The 16,372-nt window shown below is 43.1% G+C and overlaps 1 protein-coding gene across 10 annotated transcripts in view; it reads left to right on the top strand.

Moving 5' to 3' along the window:
• The window catches only part of map7d1b (MAP7 domain containing 1b), a 51,887-nt gene extending 35,861 nt beyond the window's left edge, over positions 1-16,026 (top strand). For 3 of the 10 annotated variants that reach the window (XM_013272584.3, XM_019350574.2, XM_005452756.4), the window contains 11 exons: positions 3,397-3,516; positions 5,689-5,840; positions 6,593-6,735; positions 7,158-7,405; positions 8,353-8,665; positions 8,995-9,175; positions 12,412-12,516; positions 12,627-12,677; positions 12,771-12,825; positions 13,754-14,032; positions 15,403-16,026. In XM_013272584.3, coding sequence (XP_013128038.1) covers positions 3,397-3,516; positions 5,689-5,840; positions 6,593-6,735; positions 7,158-7,405; positions 8,353-8,665; positions 8,995-9,175; positions 12,412-12,516; positions 12,627-12,677; positions 12,771-12,825; positions 13,754-14,032; positions 15,403-15,413 — 1,658 coding nt within the window. In that variant the 3' untranslated portion in view covers positions 15,414-16,026. Of the gene's footprint in view, positions 1-3,396; positions 3,523-5,688; positions 5,841-6,592; positions 6,736-7,157; positions 7,406-8,352; positions 8,666-8,994; positions 9,176-12,411; positions 12,517-12,626; positions 12,678-12,770; positions 12,826-13,753; positions 14,033-15,402 lie in introns of all 10 variants that reach the window. The other 7 variants (XM_005452757.4, XM_005452760.4, XM_005452755.4 and 4 more) reach the window with 3 other exon arrangements.
• Positions 16,027-16,372: the final 346 nt, after the last annotated feature.

Genomic DNA, 16,372 nt, shown 5'->3' with positions numbered 1-16,372 from the left:
TGTGCTTGATCATCACTAATACAGACACTCCGATACTGCAGGCACATGAAAGGACGGTCGATAGCAGAGCTGCTGTCTCTGGGCCAGTTTGCAGAGGGTGGCGGGATGGTGACGTTTACAGATGCAGGTACCTCGAGGTGAACGGTCGATCAGCAGGCGGCAGCTCAGCCTCCCCTTGCCGCATTGGAGAAGGAAGAGGAGGAGGGAAACCACTGTTGCCTAGCAACAGGAGGTAGTCGGGTTATCAGTTTGTCATAAAACATGCTGTGAGAAGGATCTGTCCTGTGTGCAGCAGAGGTGACTGCCTTTACGGTGGAGGTTTAAGAGTGGCGGCATATCGAATGAGTCGTAGCAGCTCAGATCACACTGACCCTTGTGTACGTGTGGAGTTTGTCTGTAGGTGAGGTGTCTCACACTCTGGCTGGTGTGTGTCGTTACAACAGAGGAATGAAAAGAATCTGAACATCATCGTCACACATGGACGAAGCCTCTCTAAAAATCGAGTTTGCACAGCATGTTTTTGGTTAAAATTACCGGACAACAGACAGGAAGTCGCCAAAAACCCGACCGGCTGTCGTAAATTGACGGACGTCACAGTGAGACTCTGTCTGTCTGTGGGGTTTTGGACCAAACAGTAAAAGCAAGACTGTCAAACTCCTTTTAGATCCTGGGTGTGACGTGCAGCCTAATTTCATCTCGAGTGGACCGAACCTAAAAGCGTTTGCTTAAATCTTTAAGTTTTTCCCAGGTTTTTTAACAGTAGCCAGAAAAGCTTAAATGAAAGTTACCACTTTCTTTTTACATTTAAACAACTGACAACAGAAAGTATTTCACCCAGCTTTTCTTATTTAATAATGAACCATAAAAAAAACTTCTCTATATCTAAAAATACTTTTAACCTTTCAGACATCTCCACTGTTGACTATTCGGGTTGGCATCACCACAGAAGGCTTACCATGTTTTTGTACTTTTGTTTTTTACCATTATTGAAAAGTAACAGTAACTAAGGGGTTTACTCAAGTTTTCACACTTAAATATTACAGTTTGCTGAGCTGTTTTTGGCCCCTGGTCTGCATGTTTGACACCAGTACGTGATGTTATTGAGACAATAACAATATCGAATTACCAAGTGATGCTGGAAGAAGTGAAAGTACGAGTTCTGCTTTCTTCTGTCATTTGTTAAATGTGGCATCATGTTTTTAAGGCTTTGGTTTTACTTCAGTTTCTTTTAGTTTAATAATATTATTCACAGAAAATTCTCTGGAAAAACAGCTGAGTTTAAGCCAGGGAAAATACAGAGTATATTCATCTTTTATTGATTGTGGGAAAACTACTTCAAAACTAGCTGTAGGGAAAACAGATAAATTTACCACGCTCGTGCCAAACGAGCACGAGCTTCATGCTTCGTCGTGCTTCTTTACATTTCTCACCTGACCCTGACAAGGGTCTAGTTTCCTCTCAGACCTCTTTAATTAGCAGCAGTATGCTGAAAAAATAAATGTAGAGTTCTACATATTGGTACAGTATAATAATATGTGTTAGTCATTTAGATAAATACTAAAAATACATTGTTTTTCTTACAATATGCTGCATGGATTAGAAAGAAAACCATCTATGTTAAAATGAATAGTAGAAATTGTCATTATGTAACTGATTAGATAATTAGATTGTTGTTATTGGTGCTTTAACAGCACACTGTTTACTGCTTTATATATTGTAAATCATCATTATCTATAATCTATAAATCATTAAAAATGTTGTATTTGATGGTTGCTGTTTTAGTTTCGGCGTATACATACACCGCCCAGTTTTACTTTGTCCTGTATGTATTAAAATGCACACCCAGTCATCTGTATACGTCTTTATCGTCAAACCATGACTAAAACCACGTGGACGTGCGCTCCTGTGAGTGCCATTTATTCTTTCTTTCTTCCACCCTTTATTACAATCCGTTGGATTATATCCTCCTGTTGTTGGATGTTGACTCTTTGTCATATGAGACTCGCTAAAGAAGCACGCAGAGCCATGTTCAGGTCAGAGGAGTGCATCTGTGCTTGCAGGACAAACAGCACAGAACCCAGAAAACTCAGAGGCCTCTTAGCAGTTAGTGTGGGGTCGTGTAAATGGCCAAAGTGGGTCTTACCTGATTTTGTTTTTGAGTGGTAAGTCGTAAAAATGAACCAGGGACACTCCTCTGTGTGTGTGTTTTTTTAAAAAATATTTGATGTCTTTGTTCACGACATGTTCAGGCGTTCATCCTGTACGACTTCTCTTCAGTGTTGAGTCTCATCATATCTGAAAAGCAGGCTGGAGTTTGACCAAACATTTCTCAGCAGCAGTAAGACTCACTGGATGAGTTAAACCTCAGCGGTCAGAGCTAAAGAAGCACTGGGGTCTGGGGATTTCCTATTTTTTCTATTGTCCACAAATCCCATGAATAAAGTGCCTTATGGGGCTCCATTGTTCCTCAAAATCTCCGTGACATGCAGTTTTTTTTTACTGTCAGAGTGCTGCCACAAACTATTCCCTCCAGAACACCAAATGCGTATTAATCCGCTGTTGAAAATAGTTCCTACAGTTCTATTTCCTCCTGTTGAAGTTTCCACCTTTAAATCATATAACAATTCTTGTCTTAGGCCTTCAGTTTATCCATTATTATCTACTCTTTGGAGAACTTTCTTTGATTGGCTGCCTGTTGCAAACCAAAGGTTTGAACAGCAGGTGGGTGGGGCTTCTGCACTCGCAGCCGGAGGTGTGTGCAGGTGATCGTGTAAGTAATATGCCATCTGTTTGATATCATACAGAGCTTTTGACTCACAGCATACCAGGAAACAAAACCCAACAAGAAGAACATAGATTTTATTGTACAAAGAGATCTGGAATAAAGTATTTATAAATCAAATAAAAATTAAATTTTAATCATATTTAATTTCTTGGCTCCACCTGCTGACATTCGAATCAACCAGTGAGCGTTGATGCTTCCCTGAAATGTTTCCGTAGCTGAGCGTGCATTCAGGTGCAGGTGGAAACTCGTGTAAAATCCTGTGGACTAATCTGCATTTTATTCCTGTCTGAGAATTCAAACCCTGAAGACACAAACACACTGACAGTCTGAGGGTTTGTCTGGCTAAATAAACACACGATGAAGGTGTTTATTTACAGGTGTTTACATCATAACCAGGTAACATCTCCTCATCCGGCTTCATGTGTGTGTTTTCGTGAGGTTTTCAGCAGCACACGAATGCAGCGTAAAAACTCCACTCTGCATTGGATGGAGGCAGACGTAGAGAGGGTGTGTGAGTGTGCGTGAAAGTGTGAAGTGGGAGGTTTTTTAGTGTGTAAGAGGAGTATCTGCTGTAACACTAACTCGACACTGACAGCGCCCTCTTGTGTCAGCCCGCAGCCTGCGCCTCAGCCCATGGGAGAGCCGGATCGTGGAGCGGCTCATGACGCCGACGCTGTCCTTCCTGGCCCGCAGTCGCAGCGCCGCCACCCTCCTCAACAACAGCGACTCTCGTGAGTGTAAGACACCTGCTATACCTTTCTACCCTTACTCTGCTTAACCTCTCCTTTTGTGCACACGTCTTATTGTATGTAGTGATTTTTTTAAATTCCTTTCATGAAAGGAAAAGAGTTTGTTTGCTGTGAATCAAACAAAACAGAATAACATCCTAATCTTCCCCTGTTCTTTTTATCCTTTGTGGACCATGTGGTATGTTTGTCCTAAACTGTGCCTTGGTTTGAGAGTCAGTCTTACTACATGGTGCATTTATGCCGGGTTCAGGCTACACAATATCATCACAAAAACTTCTCAATCTGAATGATACAGACAGAAAAATGAATGATGATGAGGTCGTAAATCCCTTCACGTCAACCAGTGCCAACAAAACAACCAAGCTGTTAGATTGTTTTTCATTCTTGCCATAGCTTGGAGTGTGAGGAAGTGTGGACCTGAATGCAGAGACCCAGCGAGGCAGTGTTCAGAACAAACTGGTTGTAATCCAAAACATTAAAGTTCCATCAAAAGTCCAGAAGCAACAAACAGGACGGATGGATAATTTTAAAAAAGCTCACCCTCCTCAGAGCTGTTACGAAGTGAAGAACTAACTACAAAGATTAAAGCCGGGCGTAAATATGCTTTTTGGTTAAATGTGGCATAATGTTTCGTGTAGTTGGTCATGTGGGTGAGGCTCAGCGGAACCAGAACAGCATAGCAATATGGATGACCCTCTTTCTGAGGAGGAGGAGGACAATATAACTATCAACCAGAGGACAATGATACAACTGATGAGTTTGATGAGGAGTCACGGGTGTTGAAGCTGCTCCTGTCGAAATATACAAATCCAAAAGTGGTGATATGAAAACCAGCTATGCATGGAATTGAAAATACACCACAGATGTTACTATACAGTAGTTCATGATATTAAAGTAAAAAATAAATAGAACAAATTTATTTTAGAGAGATCTATTCTAATATTCTCAGTAAAAAGAAGTTAACATAACAACTTTTTATAGACCTTTTAGATAATTTGTATGAGATTCAAATTACCATTTTGTTAGAATTAGAATGAGAGATATGCTGTAAAGAAGGCTCTGGGGGCCAAAAGAAAAATATTAAAACCAGCCTTTTCATGGATAAAAGACCCGTTAAGAACTGACCCATTAACATAAGAGATAGTAATAGTTTTGTAAGTAGGTATTTAAACAAAGTGAAGTAAAAAGCAAACTCGCCTCTCTTGCGATATTTTTTGGCTGCCAGTATCTGTCACTTGTTGCATAAATGTTTATTTAGTTTGTTTGTCCCTTTGTTTTCCTACCCAGTGACATGACATTGGAGCCAAGCTATGATTGGTTGGAGATCAACAGTAATTTATGATGCAACATTCACCTAATCTGACACATTGACAGAAAAGATATATTCTGTAATCTGAACCTGACATTTATTGTTTTCTTTCTGGAGCTTTTGGTCACACAGTTTGGTCCACAGGTTTTTGGACAAAGACAGTTTGTAATTTCCCCTCTGTATACCACCAAAGTCAAACAACCAGGATATGATCCTTCTATTTAAACATAAGAGAGTTTTTCTACTTACTTTTGAACCTCTGAAAATGAAGGACTACTTATAAAAATGGCTGTAATTGCTCGACAGTTAGTTTTATTAAATGTCTTTAATTAAAGCTGAAAGTCTTGCACTTGGCTCGCATCTGGGTTGGTGGATTTAAAGTCCACTGACTTGGTGTACAGATGCAAAACTACCAAACATGTGTCATTGTCCAAAACCTTCTGGAAGACATGAGCTTTAAGACACGACCTTCATCATCTGTGTATTTCTATTACTTTTTCAGAATTTTGTTCTATTTTTAAGTAAAACTCATCTTCAGTGTTGGTGAGGCGAAATGTAGCTCGAGCTAGTGTTGTCTTATAAAGTGGAAAGATGCTTTAATCAAATATAAAGCTACAATAGAAAGCAATAAAATTTGATTATTGTTTGAGTGTGATCAATCCGTCACCTTCAACTCGGCTGCCGTCACTTTGTCGGCCAGCGGGGTTTGAGTCATTATCCCGCAGCATGTCGTGTTCGCCGTGTGGCCTCACCGTGGGGTTTTTACCACCCTGCATGGTGTGTGTTTGTATGCGTGTGTGACCTCGGCCCTGCTGCGGCTCTCTGCATGTTTGTTTGTCACTCAGACTCTCACCACTGCTCCCGTTCAGCCTCGGCCAGCCCGCTGAACGCCTGCTCCCATCACCACCCGCACCAGAACACCGCAGAGCGCTGGAGGGTCTCCTCAGCCAGCACGCCGGACATCACCCAGCGCCAGCGCCGACGAAACTCCACCCCGGTAGGAGCGCGTGATTAGGATTAAACAGTTTTTGAGTATATTATCATTTTCACTAAGTACCCCTGATATGCTGCTATGGTAACAGAAATCTATATCAGGATTGATCATATTCTAATCAATACTTCACATAAATAATTGTTGTGTTTTGTTCATCGTAACAAAACCGTCATAACGCACCAAAGTTTCAGATCAGGTCAGAGGTCACTAGTCATCAAGTAATCTTCAGACAGAATTTTCCACTCTAGGATTCGAATGATGTCTTAGAGGAGCGATAGCCCTATTATGGTCATCTCAGCCATAGAGGCCACACCCACCATCTGCTTAAACCTTCTACTTGTGAGGGGCAGCCAGTCAGAAGGCAGTTGGCTTAAAGGGGGAGGAGCTAAAATAGCTTGTACAGAGTACACAGAGTAGTAAACGTTTTAGTTAGTTTTTAGTGGAGTAAAATTCATTTTAAAGCTCCAGTTAATGCCATAAAAACAACAGTTAACGAGACATTTTTTTCCAGGAGGTGATAAAAACATCACTGGATGGTGCCAAAAATTATTATGTGACTGAGTCTATTGTTGAGTCTTTCTGCAGCACACAGCATGAATCACACACAAACCTTATGAAAAGTATTATACCTAATCAAATTCAGAAGACTGCAGCTATAATGAACTGGGTTTCATTTTCCAGCTACAGCAGGCTTTAAATTACACGATTATTTAATAAGGTAAAAACTGGTTATTTGTCTCATGTCTTCCTTCAAGGTGGATAAAAAGAAGAAAGAGAAGAAGGACAAAGAGAGAGAGAATGAAAAAGAGAAGAGCGCTCTCACAAAAGAGAAAGTGCAGAAGAAAAGACAGACGGCATCGCCTACGACCACGATCCAGAGATCCAGGCCAGAGACCAGGTATCGCAGCAGATTACCTGCTTTACATCAGATAAATATGTACAAAACTGTGGTTTATTAAGCAAACGGTTAATAAATTTAGGCGAGAGGCTGGGAGATAGACTGCTTTAGCCTTGGAGCAGGTTAATGTGTGGCAGATGGTCGAAGGTGGAGTAGCCTAACGTTTAAAAGAGACGCTGCTGGACTCTAGCAGCAGGTCTGTTAGAGTGAGAGTTGGAGTTCTCTGACTGAATGACGGCTAAATGCGGAGTTTCACATCGAATCACTCAGAACTTCCACATGACCTAGTTTTGTGTTTTTATGCTGCGCGCTGGGAACCTTTTTACCTTTTCCTGCACTGATCTGAAATGTCATTTCCCCCCTCTCGCTCATCTCTGGTACTCGTTCTCCTGCTCATATTTCACCTCCTGTCTGCTCCTCAGCACCCCGAGGCCCAAAAACAGACCTCCGTCACCTGCCGCCCCCAAAAGTCGCCCCCTGTCCCCGTTGGTGCCAGCAGCAGGTGCCGCGAAGACCCCCTCGGGCAAGAAAACGCCCCCTCCTCCCGGCACCAAGACCCGACCGAAACGGGCCCAGACGCCTGCCAGAGTGCAGCCCCAGGCAGTTTCTGCTGTCACCGTGGAAACGGGCCACGAACCCCAGCAGCCCGACACTTCAGAGGAGAAAAAGAGTGAGTGTGGATATCACACTGATGATGTCTGTGGCTTCAAGGTGACCTGGAGGTTTTGGCTGACATTCACCAAGCAGTAATCAGTGTGTGTGTGTGTGTGTGTGTGTGTGTGTGTGTGTGTGTGTGTGCTGGTTACTCTGCGAAAGCTCAGCTTACAGTGACCTGAATGCATCAGGAACTGAACTTCACGATTAATTTAATGACAGTTTTGTGACTCTTCGGTGAAACGTGCAGCAGAAAACTAATAATAATATCTGTAATAACTGGTTCGATAACCTCTTGGCGTACAGTATGTAACAGGTGATCTATTCACCGCTTGTTTTTAAAAAATATATATTTTTAGTTAACTGGACCAAACAGACTTTTTAGGACTTTTGCTTTCCAGCAGGCAAAAGTAAAACCACAATCGTCACCCTAGAGTGTTCACCGATGTCCTGTCGAAATCAAATGCTCAAGCCTGCATCCAGGAGGATGTTAATAAGAAGTTTTAACATGCATTTCTGATAGAAGCATCCAAGTCATGTTCAATTTGCAGGCAAATCTATAATTCCTTCATTTCCGACTGCATCTATTCAGTGAAAACGATAAAGAAAACAGAAGCTAAAACATGCAGCCATCTTTAAATTCAGCTTTAGTTTTGTGATAGAACGAGATTCAGCTTTGTGGTGACAAATAAGATGTGTGTAAATCACATAGATCGATCTAGAAAATGTCTGGAGAGGACTGTCAGTACGCCGTCATGTTGAAGCTGCTCTTTTGTTTAAAGAGGAGGAAAGCGGTGAGCCGTGATCGACGTGCTCGCTCATGATGTCTGACAAAATGTCCTTTCACGCTTTCGCTGTGATCTGCGCTGTGTGGCTTCCTTTATAACAGTGGAAGCTTTAAAATTCATTAAATGCTAAATCAGACCTCACTGTTAAAACGTCTCTTTCTCACCTCTCTATCAGCTCCGGGTAACGTCCCTGCCATCGTGGTGTCCTCCGCACCGGCCACTCCTCTTTCTCCCAGCCCGCCAGTCGTATCAGCAGCGTCTCCAGCTGTACCGAGCGTAGAACCTGCGGCGACCACCGTCAGCAATCCCGCTCCTTCTCCTGCACCCGCTGCCGCCTCCACCCCGGCCGCGCCGGCCAGCAGCAGGCCCTCAGCGGGCACCAACGACCCAGAGGAGGCCGCTCGCGTCCTCGCAGAGAAACGCAGACAAGCCCGAGAGCAGCGGGAGAGAGAAGAGCAGGAGCGTCTGGAGCAGGAGCAAAAGAAGAAGTGAGACCTGCTGTCCACACGGACTGTGTGCCTCATAAAATATGATAACACAATGCATGACAGGCCATGTTTTTCTGAGTTTGTAAGGCAGTGGAAAACTCCAGAGATTAACATTGTGCTGTGATCTAAACCCAAATAAACACTCACTAATTTACTAGTAAACAAAACATTAAAGCAACACAGTTACAGTGAATAATCAGCAAACCTACAACATAATAAAATGCATCATCTCAGGCACACGTTGAAAAAAGAAATTATTTAGGATTTAGGAGAGGGCACCACAGACCGCTGATGTGAACGCAGCTTATAACACAGGAACTTCTCCTCAGGATCCTGCAGGAGGAGGCAAGGGCCCGGGAGGCAGAGGAGAGGAAGCGCAGGGAGGAAGAGGCTCGCTTCATGGCCGAGCAGCAGCGCCTGAGAGACGAAGCCAGGAGAGCTCAGGAGGAGAAGGAGGCGCAGGAGAGAGCGAAGGTCGAGCAGGAGGAGAACGAGAGGCTGCAGAGACAGGTGGGTGATGACAGGAGTTATTAAGAAGCTGCAGATTAAGTCATTCCAACTTGAATAAAACCAGTGCATACATGAGTCCAGGAGGCAGGAAAGCTGGTGAACGAGGGTTTAATGAAGGTTTAGCCCGGGGCTTCGAGCTAAGTCAGTAAAAAAATAAATAGATTCTGGTACAAATATGCTTCAATGCATTTCATCTAGTCCTCAAAAAGGCATCAGGAGGGCAACAATGATTCGAGTTGCCTTCCATTGCACCGCTTAGTCCAACAAAATAATTTATTCTGATTACAGTGTGAAAATGCACACATGGGCCAAAGTTTACCACTTCTCTTGAGCTCATCTGCCTTCAGCATTCAGCTGTTTCTTCATACTTTGAAGGGTGCAAAGGATCCACTTGTGCATCCTCGATTATTGCTCCTCCTGCAAGCCTCCTCTCCCCTCTGTCCTCCACATACATTCAAGGATTTCAAGACATCCTTTCTGAGATTGATTTTCAGGTCACAGGCAGTAGGGCAAAGGAAATGAGAAGGTGCAACTTAATGAAAAAGGAAAAAGCCAGAGGACATGAGGAGAGAAGGCAGGGATGTGCGAGTTAGGTGCAGAACAAAGCTTTAACACGATGGGGAAAAAATAAAGTGTTAGGTGGGGTGTTCATGAGGAAATAAGCATCACAATGCAAAAAGAGAAACTTAGAAGCTGATCAAAAAGGAATAAGGCAATAAAATAAAATAAAAATCTCAGTGCTGTGCTGTCTGATTGACAGCTCTTCTCTCCCTAAATTTAAATGCTCAGAGGCATAATTACTGAGAAAAGTCAAAGGGGAAAGTATGGAAGTCTACTGGATGTATGGAAGCTTGTTTCCAAAAGTTTTGGGTTATTGTCCCAAATTTTTGAAGTAATAACTCAAAATTTCAAGTTATTGTGTCAGTTTCGAGTTATTTTCTCAGAAGTGTGACGTAGAAAGTTGAAATTTTGAGATCACTGGTTGAAACGAGCTTCCATGGGCTTGAATCATCAGCATCGAAAAGTCAGATTTTTATAGTATACATCCAGAGTGACCCACAGAGCTACAGTGGCCACATTAGTGGGAAATACACTGCGTTGAACTAAACCAGAATTATCCTTTAACCCCTTCGGCGCGTTTGTGGTAATCCAGTGAGAATCAGACACCCGTTCCTGACAGATCATCACCTCCCATTAACTGTAAATACCCTTTGTGGTGAAACCCCACTTTAATTTTCCATTAACCACCATGAATCCCAGTGATCCCCACATGCAGTAAGCCCATTTACCATCTGGGCAGATTAATGTGCAGGAAACTGTGATGCATGTGAGCCCAAACATCAGCCTCTGTGACTGTCTGGCATCTGGGCAGATTAAAGAGTATAAGTATGTGCTGCTGTGACTCGTCGTGAGCACTAACAGTCAGAGGGCCCTTGTCTGCTGTGGGCACATGCCAGCTGGTGACCTCCATAATGGCGATGAGGGGGCCATTGTGATGGTGGAGGATAGCGGCGGGCCTGTGCTGCCTCTGTCTCGGTCGCTCGGCTCTGGATAAGCAGCGTCAGTGCGCGCCATGCCTGAAGCACTCAGCTCGTCTCGACTCCCCTGCTCCTCTCAATCAGGCCATTGTTCCACCCTGACAGCGAGCTCGCTTCACAGTGGAGTGGCCTCATATTTTTTTAGAGGTCATTTCGCTCAAGTGTTCAACTAAATGCTCTGAAAATGCGCAGGGCTTTGGGAAGATGCAGGCAAGATTTTAAAAACAGCTGGCTGGACACCTTGTGTTGTTTTCACTGCTGGATTTTAAACATCTGTGTGTTTAAATATCCAGTCAAGCGTGTAATGGGGGTTACTCACATAATATGAGGTCAGGCCTGAAGGCTGCAGACCTGCAGACCACGCTGGGCAGGTGCTGCCCCCTGGTGGTCAGTTGGTTTCAGTTGGATGTTTTTTAATGGTGTAAGGAGCCCCATCTAACACTCAACATATGATTGCTGACTGCAGCACACATGCACCAGAGGTGCGTTTAAGGGTCAGATGGTGAAAAGAAGTCAGTCTCATGAATATTTTGAAGCAATTATTGACTCAAAACTGAAATCTTTTGGCAAAATGTAAAGGTGTGTGCAAGAAAGGGCCTCAAGCATTATCTGTCATGCTCAAGGAAGCTTTTTTATTTCTTTTTTTAATTGTCTACATATACAACAGGTGGGTGGTTCAATATTATTTGACAGCTCACAGCCTTTGCAGAATGAGTTTCTTTCTTCTGGATGAAAGCCTCAAAGTGCCGAAGAGCCGGGTTTAAAAACAGCTTTGTTCCAGCCACAATCACCCAGATAAACCTCAGCTTTTATAGCCCAAATGAGGTTGTTTACTTATGTAATTTACTGCTTTTGTAATGTTGCATGGTGGCACGGTAGTTAGCACTGTTGCCTTATAGCAAGAAGGTCTGAGTTCAGTTCCACTATCAGGCCGGTGTCTTTTTGTGTGGGTTCTCTCCAGGTACTCCGGCTTCCTCCCACGGTCCAAAAATATGCAGTTAGTGGGGATAGGTTAACTGGAAACTCTAAATTGCTCATAGGTGTGAGTGTGAATGGCTGTCTGTGTCTATATGTTACCCCTGCAACAGACTGGTGACCTGTCCAGGCTGTACCCTGGCTCTTTTCATAAGGCAGCTGGAACATACTCCAGCCCCCTCTGCGACCCTGAAAAGGTTAAACGGAAGAGAATGGATGAATGGATTGCTATGTTGCATTTCCTGCTGTCAATATTGGCTTTGAAAATGTCCTTTTTCATGGCTGTCTTCAGAAAGTGGGTATCTTGCTGGCCCAGTAGGCACCGCCAGTCCTCTCTGAGGCCCTCCCCAAACTACAGCGTATTATCCATGCTTATTCCAGCTGTAGTCACATCTAAAAGTCATAGTGCATTGTTTTGTAAATACAAGAAAATATGTTTCATATATAGCCTCTCTTTTATTTCTACCTGTATTTCATGTGTTACTTTATTAGGTACATTTAAACTAAAGTTTTCCTCAAATCTACCTTTACAGTACCTATAATATGTTGTAAAGCTGTGTGGACAGTGTTAGGCTAATATCCCGTTCCCTTTTGAACCCTTGGTCACCTTTAACTTTTACTTGGTAAGATTTAGAGCAGGAGGGACACTTATTCTTTTTTGTCTTTAGTTTTACTGTGAAAAACTTTTAAACTTGCTTCATATTTGTATCTTCTTTATTTCAGAGGGAGGAAGCTGAAGCGAAAGCCCGCGAGGAGGCCGAGCGTCAGCGCATAGAGAGGGAGAAGCACTTCCAGAAAGAAGAGCAGGAGCGCCTGGAGAGGAAGAAGGTGAGGCCAAAGAGAGAAAAACATCATCTGTAGAGAGTTCAGAAAGTCACAGACAGTTCACAGTCGAGCTAAAAAACAAGAGCACTGATGTCTCTGTCTGATCTGCACAGCGCCTCGAGGAGATCATGAAGAGGACTCGGAAGAGCGATGCGGGAGATAAGGTCGGTGTGATTCATTCGAAACAGGCTCCAGACTGAACACTTGCTCGTCTTTGTGGAATAACACGAGTCTTGTTCTGCTCTTTGCAATCACAGAAGGATGTCAAAGCGTCTCCTCAGGTCAACGGAAAGGACGCAGAGCCGAGTAAAGGTAACCGTCACCCCTAGTCAACCTTTAAATCAGTCACAAAAGAACTTGAAATGTTTGAACACGTGTACTCATTCACACCTTTCTACTTTGGCTTTTTCAAAGATTATATCCACCTTTGTGAGATTGTCACCTGGGGCTTTTCCAACCCAAAGGTCTATTACTAACCCAGGAAATATACTGTATATAATAAATGGGCATTCTTTCTTTGGCTTTGTGGTTCCACCAGACAATGGAGTGCTAATATAATGCTAGTGCGCGTCACCACAGTAGGTTAGTGTGGTGAAACCTGAGATGACCTTATAAAAAGGCAGTTTATTCCTTCTGTTGTGACACGGGACGGTGTGGTGTTGTTTCGGCTTGTCGTGCACCTCCTCTTTGTTGAAACCGGACACAAAACACAGAGACTGGCAGATTTCCCTGAAGGAGATTCCTGCAGATAGGAAATATGACATTTTCTGTGGAAAACTTTGATAAAACCTCCGGTATCTGTTTCCTGCATCAGCTTCTTCCCTTCCTGTTCCAGGACTGAACTTTTCTCTAAGCTGTGACACCTCAGGCATGAGCAGAAATGTTTTGTGGGCGGTATGTCCACCAGTATGTCCAACATAACTCTGGATCATTAGGGAAACCTACTTTTACTGACCTAAAGAGATCATAAAGAGCCAAAAGTAGAAAAACAAAACAAAACTTGACCTCTTAATGCAAAAGGAAGCCTGAAGTTTTGGCGATTAGCTGCACATACAATAATCTTGTTATTTGAGATTTTGGTGGATCTTGGCTATTTTAACAGTTTACATATGACAGGGACTAAAGAATATTAAAGAAAAGGCTCCATTTAATAAGTCGATGTGTCCAAATGTTAGACTGATTCTGTAAACATCTGAAAAAGTTATTAATGTCCGTTACTTGTCCACTAATTTCTCTGCAGCTCCTGGAAACCTGCAGGCCCCCGGTGCATCGGTGCTCAACCCAGTACAAAGCGTTTCCAGCCCTGTTGTTGTAAACGGCGTCCAGCCCTCCGTGCACCAAAACGGCGTCTCAGCTAACGGGACTGACTTCGAGGAGATCATTCAACTGAACAACAGTGGCGGCAGCGGTAACCCCAGCCAGCAGCAGAGCGGGCTGGTGAATGAGCCAATCATGGCGTTCGAGGGAGGAGAGTCCTTCCTGATGAAAACAGGCCCCATGAAGACTCAGCATGTCGCAGGTACAGAAACACAACATCAAACAGGAATGTGAGCAACAGGGTCCTGCCCATCTACTCTAAAACATATGGTAAAAATGAGCATGCTAGTGTAACAAAACTACAATTATTGCAGGAGTAGGTTTACTTTTACAAATCAGCTGCGCAAGAATGCTTCTCATGGTAACAGCAGCTCCATTATTAGCTAAACTTTACAAGAAAACACTCCACCCTCGGGTAAGAATCGAGGACCAAACACAGCGTGGCAGAAGTGAGACATAAAACCACTGCTAGCTTAAGAACATAAGAATATTAGAATATAGAAGGAGTTTAATATGAGCTACGGCCTTCTCTGAACGCGATGCACATCATCTGCACATGGATGGCACAAGTGTCCGGATCTATTTTTGAGGAATTCCTGGATGACAGCCGCCTCTGATGAACATGTTGGGCCAGCATGTCCCAGACGTGTCCAAAAAGAGACAAAAGAAAAAAGAATGAAAATACTTTAGTCGACATTTAATAAACAACAGAGTTTAATTAAAAGTGTCACAGGTGCATATTGAGTTCCTTATACTGTGAGTTTTATTTTCAATATGAAACAGTGATAAAAATAAGGAAATTAAATTGAGGTTAACTTAAAGAAGAGTAGAAAATAAGACCGAGGTTGGGCAAGAGAATCGTTCAAATTGTATTAATAAATCATATTTACACATAAATCTAAGAAGCAGCTGCACAGAAATATGTGTGAAGGGTGAGCTCACCTGTCAGAGAGAGAAGAGTTATTGTTCAGTTTTATGGAGAACAGTAGGAATGATTTCCTGAAGCGTTCTTTATGGCAGCGAGGTTGAGGGAGAGGGAGCTCTGCTGCCTCGGCAGTGTGGAGTGGAGTGGGTGTGTCTTAGTTAGGCTCCTGTAGGGGGCATCGTCCTGCTGAAACCTGCCACAGGGCCAGAGGTGCTGGGATAAGTGCAGGCTGGAGCACATCATCTCAGCACCTCTGTTCAGCCAGGTTTCCACCAAGAACGATCAAGTCAGAGATGAGCATGCAAGGCTGCAGCAATAGCTCAGCCTCGGGCGACTTCAGTAACATTAATGAAGATTTCAATAAGCAGAGATCATTTGGAGGACTGACCATGATTTATTGAGAGAGAGAAATTCATTAATTTGACAATTAAGCTCCGATGATTGATCATAGCAGAACAGAATCCCAGCTGCGATGGGATTTAGGACCTAAAACCTATTTTACAATCTTTGAAAACTTGTCCCCTCATCTGAAATCAATCTGGCGCTCTTCACTGTAACACGAGTCTCACTTTCACCGAACATATTAAACATAAAACGAACGATGCTCACACTCAGGCTTCTGGTTTTGTTCTTTTCCTCCTCCGCAGAGGTCCTGTGAGTCGCCACACATCCATGGAGACGCGCCTTTCGTCTCTGCTTGAGCTATGAGATTCATGCCACACCACAGCGGCTTATAAAACAGCGTGCCAAACAAAACAACCAGCGTTCACCTGCGCTGACTCCACATCCACGGTATCCACAGCAGAGGGACAGCAAGGAGGAGCAGAACTGGCTGGAAAAAAAAAAAACTCATCTGAAACATTAAAAAAACACATAAAAAGCTTAAGTATTCTCTGTCTTCACCGCGTGTTATGGTGCAGCATTTTTGTCAAGTTTTACCGAAACGTCACATGCAGATTTTATGGTGCACCTTAAAGATGACTGACTGTGTAACAAATTTTAGAAAATACAGTATAAAATCCTGGAAATACATAATATTTGACAATGGTTGTTATTATTACCGTCGCTATGATATTGTTATTGTTACCTTAAGTTGAGCATTGTGTGTGTGCGTGTGTGTTTTGCTGTTTTTGTCTTGAATTATTGAGTTATTTAACACGGGGAGCATCGGTAAGGACTGGCCACAGTGTATGTAAATGTATAATGAGCCCGGCTGCCTCGGCCTCCTGTTACGGGGGATCTGTGAAATAAAGCTTTATGAAAGGGAGCGAGCTCTCCGTGTGTTTGTATGCGTCTGTCGGAGATACACAAAAGCTCGTCCAACAAACATTTACAACCCTCACCACACTGGACTTGAACTTGACTTTTTTATCTTTTTATCTCAAGTGGAAGGGAAAACCTATGCAATGACTTTATCATTTGTTTAAAAATGCTGACTTACGGCAGAAACAACCTTCCATAGGTTTGGGTTTTACTATTTTTATGTTCTTTAAGTGACAGGACTAATACAATTTGTGATCTTCTGTCATCGCACGTGGGTTTTATTTTAAAGACATAAATAATCTGAGCTATAAACAGTAGTTAGGAGAGCGAGACAAGCTCTGACAACAAGTAGCG

This window comes from Oreochromis niloticus, linkage group LG22 (genome assembly GCF_001858045.2).
Source record: "Oreochromis niloticus isolate F11D_XX linkage group LG22, O_niloticus_UMD_NMBU, whole genome shotgun sequence".
NCBI lineage: Eukaryota > Metazoa > Chordata > Actinopteri > Cichliformes > Cichlidae > Oreochromis > Oreochromis niloticus.
The sequence above is the reverse complement of the archived record's forward strand: the minus strand, read 5'-3'. Positions and strand labels throughout refer to the sequence as shown.